This window comes from Chiloscyllium plagiosum, chromosome 10 (genome assembly GCF_004010195.1).
Source record: "Chiloscyllium plagiosum isolate BGI_BamShark_2017 chromosome 10, ASM401019v2, whole genome shotgun sequence".
NCBI lineage: Eukaryota > Metazoa > Chordata > Chondrichthyes > Orectolobiformes > Hemiscylliidae > Chiloscyllium > Chiloscyllium plagiosum.
In genome coordinates this window covers 38,385,026-38,392,861 of record NC_057719.1, presented here as the reverse complement: position 1 = coordinate 38,392,861, position 7,836 = coordinate 38,385,026, and the positions used below count along the sequence as shown (strand labels likewise).

Below are 7,836 nucleotides of genomic sequence, written 5' to 3'. Positions count from 1 at the left end.
AATTTATGTGCAATCTGTCCTTCTTGTACTGGTCACTTCTACCCCAAAAGAGATTCCAATGATCCAAAAATGTGAATCCTTCTCCCATACACCAGCTCCTCAGCCATGCATTCATCTGCTCTGTTCTCCTATTCCTGCCCTCACTAGCTCGTAGCATTGGGAGTAATCCAGATATTACTACCCTTGAGGACCTCCTTTTTAAATTTCTGCCTAACTCTCTATAATCTTCCTTCAGAATCTCAACCTTTTCCCTTCCAATATCATTGGTTCCAATGTGTACAATGACCTCCTGCTGACCCCTCTCCCCCATGAGAACATTCTGCACCCTCTCTGAGACATCCTTGATTTGGTGTATGAAATAATAAGTCATCATTTTAATTCAGATTAGGATGCTTTTCTAAAGGTTCCGCTGGTACAGTAATTGGACAGAGGAGAGGGAGATTTACTCTCCATTTAACTGCTTGTACCTGGCAGAGGAAAGGATGATGGAAATATCTTATTCTCATAATACTGATGCCCTTCACCATAACAATAACTCATCAAATTCACAAAAATGTGAAAATTAACCAAATAGGTTATTAGAGATCATTTATAACTGAAATGGATCAAGATAGAACTTTTAAAAATTAACATTAGCAACGCTCACCACATATGTTACAGCAATGACCTTGAGGCTTCAAGGGATTTGTGCAAATAAGCTCTGAACATTGGCTTCCTGCTTCTTTTCGCAAATTAGAGCAAATTCTTCTGAGGTTCTGCAAAGTAGAACATGAGTTATGGAAATGCAGTGTATTTAATGATTCAATAGGCTGCAAATCACTTTTATTCCCACTGGAACACTGAGAGATGTTCTGTCCTTCACAGCTGTCTTCATGTCCCATTCTTTCTTTCACCCTCAACATCTTTCATCTCCATTTCAAACTAATTGTGGGAAGTTTGATTATCTATGCTATCAAAGTGAGTTGTTGCTGTACACTGTGTATATTACTCAGCTTTCTCTGTACTACATTAGCTAAATCTAACATCTTTATTCTTCTTGAAATGTAATTCCTTTCTAATAGAGATAAGGCTGACTGTTCCACATTGGTGCTGTTTGAAAGAACAGAGCAGACCGTGTTTCACATAGAGTCATTCAGATGCGCAGCATGGAAACAGACCCTTCAGCCCAACTAGTCCATGCCGACCAGATATCCCAGCCTAATCTAGTCCCATTTGCCAGCACTGGGTCCATATCCCTCCAAACCCTTCCTATTCATATTCCCATCCAGATGCCTTTTAAATATTGTAATTGTACCAGCCTCCACCACTTCCTCTGGCAGCTCATTCTATACACGCACCATTCTCTGCATAAAAAAGTTGCCCCTTAGGTCTCTTCTATATCTTTCCCCTCTCACTATTAAACCAATGGCCTCTAGTTCTGGACTCCTCCAAGCCGGGGAAAAACTTTGTCTATTTACCTTATCCATGCCCCTCAAGATTTTATAAACCTCTATAAGGTCACTCCCTCAGCCTCTGACGCTCCAGGGAAAACAACCCCAGCCTATTCAACCTCTCCCTATAGCTCAAATTCTCCAACCCTGGCAATATCCTTGTAAATTTTTTCTGAACCCTTTCAAGTTTCACAACATCCTTCCAATAGGAAGGAGACCAGAATTGCACGCAATATTCCAAAAGTAGCCTAACTACTGTCCTCTACATTAGCCATAACATGACCTCCCAACTCCTGTACTCAATACTCTGACCAATAAAGGAAACCATACCAAACGTCTTTTTCATTACCCTGTCCACCTGCGACTCTACTTTCAAGGAACAATTAATCTGCACTCCAAGGTCTCTTTGTTCAGCAACAGTCCCTAGGACCTTACCATAGTGTATAAGTCTTGGAACTGCAGCACCTTGCATTTATTTAAGTTAAACTCCATCTACCACTCCTCAGCCTATTGGCCCATCTGATCAAAATCCTGTTGTGGTCTGAGGTAACCTTCTTCACCGTCCACTACACCTCCCATTATGGTGTCATCTGCAAACTTGTTAACTATTCCTCTTAAGCCCACATCCAAATTGTTTATGTAAATGACAAAAAGCACTGGACCCAGCACCACATGTAGCACACCACATGTCACAGACCTCCAGCCTGAAAAACAACCCTCCACTACCACTCTTTGTCTTCTACCTTTCAGCCTGTTCTGTATCCAAATGGCTAGTGTATTCCATGAGATCTAACCTTGATAATCCGTCTCCCATGGGGAACCTTGTTGAATGACTTACTGAAGTTTGTATAGACCATGTCTACCACTCTACCTTCATTAATCCTCTTTGTTACTTCCTCAAAAAGCTTGTGAAGCCTTTGTTAAAACATTGAACATTCAACTCATTAGATTTAGACTTTGTTGTCATATATACTCAAGTACAAAACTATAGGAGTACAGTGCAAAATGTTCAAGGTTACTATATACAGCACCAGCTTAGGTACAAGTACCTAGGTACAAAAACCTAAAAACAAGGTAGAAAGAAATAAGGAACTAAGTTAAAAGTTAAACATTACATTAAATGTAATGTAATGTTTAATTTTTCTTAGTTCCTTATTTCTCTTAGTACAGCATAAAAAAGGTGAAAGTTAAGCAGTACAGTCCTTTTTAGTATTAAGTTAAAAAATAAAGAAATAAAGCTAAACATTCAGCCATTATAGTCTTTCTTAAGTGCTTAACCATGCTATTTGTCTCTCTAAACAGATACTGTCTACCTTCTGCATTTTTCCAGTATTTCTCTTTGTTTTCAGACTTCCATATCCACAGCATTCTTGATTTTTGTTTTGTGCTTTGTTCTATATATGAAATACTGGTTGCCACTTTAAATTGATGTTACAATATTTGCAAGTCCCTGGGAGAGACAGAATCTTCATTCTGTAGGCATGGCTCAAATTTGTATACTGAGGTGAACCAGGTCCACAGGTTAGACAGCTGAACAGATTTACCATTTCACTAGTGGACCTTAATATAGTGGCATATTTTAAGAGTGTAGTATGGATATTGTACCAACTAACCTCTAAGGTATCTTTCTATTGCATCATGTTTATTAATATATTGTTCCTTTGGATCCCAGGAGACAGGTGACAAATGAAGTCACTTTGGTTTATTGATTGACAATTCAAGAAGCTATAATTTTTGAAGGATAAACGTGACAACTTTGCCATGTTCTTCTCAGAATTGAGAGTGTGGTGCTGGAAAAGCACAGCAGGTTAGGCAGCATCCGAGGAGCAGGAGAATCGACGTTTTTGGGTATATGCCCTTCATCAGGAATGAGGCTTGTGAGCCATGGACTGAGAGATAAATAGGAGGGATGCGGGGTGGGCGGGGGGGAGGGGAGTGATGAAGCCAGACCAGAGTACTGGAACATGGGTGGCGAAGTCACACAGACTTCAAATGGACCTATGACATTTATGATTTAGGATTATTATTAAGAGAATGAACAAAGGTGCACCTTTTGTTTCATCGGAATCAGGAGTTATGTGGGCAATTTCATAACAGAATTGACATGATTGGAATTTATTCTGCTGCTCACCCTTCACTTGTTAATAAATTTGTGTTTTAATTTGTCGCTGAAGTCACATGGTCCAATAGAGTCTACATTTCTCTGCTATTGGAATACAGCAGTACATATACAGCTTGGTATCAATTACAGCCAGCTATTACTGTAAGAGGCAATGTTACATTTGAAGGAAAAAAAGATTCACAGTTCCAAAATCATTATCAATGATACCCTCAAGATATCCAAGGAGCAGGGGAATTGACATTTCAGGCATAAGCCCTGAAGAAGGGCTTATGCCCGAAACGTCGATCCCCCTGCTCTTTGGATGCTGCCTGACCTGCTGCGCTTTTCCAGCAACACATTTTTCAGCTTTGATCTCCAGCATCTGCAGTCCTCACTTTCTCCTACCCTCAAGATATCCCAAAGTTCACTGGAACCAATTACTGACAAAGTTCCATTGTCATTGTTGTAAAGGTAAATGAAGTAACTGCTGCACACAGCAAAGCCTCATGGACAAGTTACCAAACTTACTTTTGATGGGGTGGTGAGGGATGTTTGTCAAGAACTAGAGAACTTGCTACTCCTTTTCAAACAGGGCCTCAATATCTTGTACAGCCAACATAACAGGTACTTCAGAGTAAAGTTTCATATGACTCCCATTCAATACTGTGGCACTGACTCTGCACTGGACTAGAATATCAGCCTAGAATAATAGTTGAAATATGGACTGGATCTTGACACAGAGGCAAGATGGTGGAAAGTGAGGCAAGCTGAACAGCTGTCCAGGGCATGTAATGCCACATGCTGGTTCATTGGGAACAACATTCCGGTTATGGGTGTGCGTGTTTGTAGTCAAAACGTCATAAATATTTCACTGAAGGTTTAGATGCAAATAAGCCAGCTGTATTCCTTTTTCTTTACCCTACTGCAAACATAGTTAAGTGTTAAGAGCTTACAGCTTAAAAAGAACCACACCTATTGTCTTCTCTCAATTTTAAGAAAGCATGGTCTAAATAACTATTTCTTCATGGAATTTGGAAAATGTATGCTTCACAGATCTAAGATTAGCACAGTAATTTGGTTTGAGTTAGATGCTTACACCAAAGTTACCACAATCACAGCCAGATTTATCCTTACACTTGGCATTGGTCACAGTGATCGAGCCATTTCCTTGGAACTGTAATTTTCCAGTATTTGACCACATGTACTCAGCAAATACTTCATTGCTTGTAAACGTCTATGATGAAAAATGAAATATTTAACCATATCATCGCAATGGGCAACGGACAATAGTTAAGGACATGACATTTCGCATTGATTAATGTATTCAAAATACTGACAGCCTAGGAATTCACATAAACCAGTTTTCAGAAACTCCAATGAACATGAAGATAACATCAAGTGGCAGGAAGGAGTGTCATAGAAAACAAATTTACATTTTCAATGGCAGCCATGAGTCAAATGTACCTCGAAGACCTATTGTCAGTTCTACTAAAGGCAGTTCTGTCTCACAGGACTTGATAAAACAGGCCTGTTCAGGTGGATGCATTAGACCTTTTGAAAAATAGCCTGAGGTTATTTGTTATTTTTCTCAAAAGAGTTTTCTGCAAATCACAAACATTATTTCACTTTTGAATATGTGGATGGTATGGATCAAAGGACTGATCAAAACACAGCATTTGAAGAAGTGGAAGACTCACCCTATTCATTAAAGAAATGGTTTTAACATTGACATTTTGTATATCACTGTCCAGGTCCACATGGAAAGATGTTTCAGGTCGAAAAATGACATCATCATGTTGGCAGGGAACACTTTCTTCATCCAAGGTGAACAGGTAATTCTTATTTTCCAGGTCACTCATTGATAAAACCTGCCAATACTTGGGATTATACCATTTATACTGGTTAGGGTCTTTGAAAGTGATATCCTCACCTGCAGGTGAACAAAAGGACCACGTCATCTTAGCACTTCAGGGTTAATGTCTTAAAATTAATTGTTCCATTGAGTGTTTCCCACTTGGGAACTTAGTATGAATGTTAAATATTCTGAGCTATCGAGTGGCTAACAGTCATTAAATAAAATCCTAGACAATCATTTCAGTCTGCCTTAACTGGAATTTCTGAGGTAACATCAGTGTTGGATGACCCTATCTTTCAAGCGTAAAAGCTTATTTGAGAGACGATTGTTGTGCACAATGGTGATTTTCATAAAATTTGCGCCAATGCACCTAATAGATGGGTGACACTTATTTGAGAATGCATTTAGCTTGAGACCCTTATCATTGGAAGGATTTGTGACAGATTTGAATCATTCCCGAAGATAAATTTGAGATTACGTTAAGACCGAAGACTACTGGAGAAAGGAGCAACCTGAAGGAAGGTAGAAGTTGCACATTTTGAAGTTTTGGAAAAAAATTTCAAGTTGCAATCTTGATTTCAAACCTGTGAAAATGCGGAAAGAATAGACTGCATGTACGATGGTGTATTTGCTTCATGTGAAAGTAAGACAAATACTTTACCTATCTTTCCCTTTTTTTCAGTGTAGCAAGACCCATTGTGCATTCTTATTGTTCTTTGAAAATATGTTTGCCACTGGATTGATTTACTAAAACATGCAAAAAAACACTGTGAAGGATTACAAGAACAAAGACTTATTTTGCCCTTTGAAGGGTGTGGAGATTAAGGTGCGGTGATTGAACTGGTTGTCTTGTAAAAAAAATAAAGGCTTCATACACTAAGAGCACCTAATGCATAAAAAGCCAATAAGCGTTGAGTGCAAATTACAGGTTTAAAAAAATTGCCAGGGGTTACATCTCAAGTGCAAGAATTCATTGATAAAAAAAGAAGCAGAAAGTAAATTGTCAGAAAATTGTAATCCAGAACTAGGAACACTAAAGGAATCCACGGGTCAACCGCTGGAGTCAGGAGAGATAAAAATATCAAAGCCAAAATTATGTTTCCCAGAAATCTGTAGAGCAGGGATAGATATTGGTTATCTTTAGCTTGTGAGATGGATAGAATTTTGACAGCTTTAGCTTAAAAGTACACTTTGTCTGACATTTTGTATTCTTCCTGCTGATAGCAAATTGGTTACCAGTGTACATAATTAGCTATGCTTTTGCAAAGTTTTAGAATTAAAATATGTTAAAGAAGGAAACACATGGTGAGGTCATTGCAGGAGAGAGAGAGAGAGAGAGAGAACCTACAGTTACTGCCTTTGCTGTTTGAATTCGTGTATCGCTGGACATCGGAGTGCATCTGGGAAAATTAGCAAACAGTGAAATTCACAACTAATCTTGGAGGAACTGTTGGGCAAAGTTCACAACACAGAATCAGATAAGTTAATTTAGTTTTAAGTGTGGCCTACAGAGAATCTGCAGTAGTGAGTTTGAGTAGGTTCTTTCTTAATTATATGTTTTTGGAGATATGCCTCTTGATTAAATTTAAAATATAAGCCATAGCTATTAATGTAACCTGGGGCAGTGTTTGTAGAGGAATAAGACGGTGTTATTTTCTGGGTCTGTAGATTGGGAAGGAGCAAAAATGGCCTTTAATAGAGTGATATGTACTTCTTTCTGGATTAGTGGTGCTGGAAGAGCACAGCAATTCAGGCAGCATCCGAGGACAGGCAAAATCGACGTTTCGGGCAAAAGCCCTTCATCAGGAATAAAGGCAGAGAGCCTGAAGCGTGGAGAGATAAGCTAGAGGAGGGTGGGGGTGGGGAGAGAGTGGCATAGAGTACAATAGGTCAGTGGGGAAGGAGATGAAGGTGATAGGTCAGGGAAGAGAGGGTGGAGTGGATAGGTGGAAAAGGAGCGGGGCAGGGGGGACAGGTCAGGGGATCGAGTTTCTGGAGGTTAGAAGCTAGGATGAGGTGGGGGAAGGGGAAATGAGGAAACTGTTAAAATCCACATTGATGCCCTGGGGTTGAAGTGTTCCGAGGCGGAAGAAGAGGCGTCCTTCCTCCAGGCGTCTGGTGGTGAGGAAGCGGCGGTGGAGGAGGCCCAGCACCTCCATATCCTCGGCAGAGTGGGAGGGGGAGTTGAAATGTTGAGCCACTGGGCGATGTGGTTGATTGGTGCGGGTGTCTCGGAGATGTTCCCTAAAGCGCTCTGCTAGGAGGCGCCCAGTCTCCATAAGACTCATGTGTTGCACTGTGTATAATAAACTTCACTACAACACTCCTGTGTTACAGTGTGAATAATAAACTTCATTATAACACTCCCGTCTTACAGTGTGTATAATAAACTTCACTACAATACTCCTGTGTTACAGTGTGTATAATAAACTTCACTACAACACTCCTGT

The 7,836-nt window shown here is 39.8% G+C and overlaps 1 protein-coding gene across 1 annotated transcript in view; it reads right to left on the bottom strand.

Moving 5' to 3' along the window:
- The window catches only part of amn (amnion associated transmembrane protein), a 52,141-nt gene that overhangs the window by 27,293 nt on the left and 17,012 nt on the right, over nucleotides 1-7,836 (bottom strand). The window contains exons 6-8 of the mRNA XM_043698472.1: nucleotides 5,229-5,461; nucleotides 4,628-4,765; nucleotides 647-755 (exon numbers count right to left, since the gene is read on the bottom strand). Coding sequence (XP_043554407.1) covers nucleotides 647-755; nucleotides 4,628-4,765; nucleotides 5,229-5,461 — 480 coding nt within the window. The remainder of the gene's footprint in view (nucleotides 1-646; nucleotides 756-4,627; nucleotides 4,766-5,228; nucleotides 5,462-7,836) is intronic.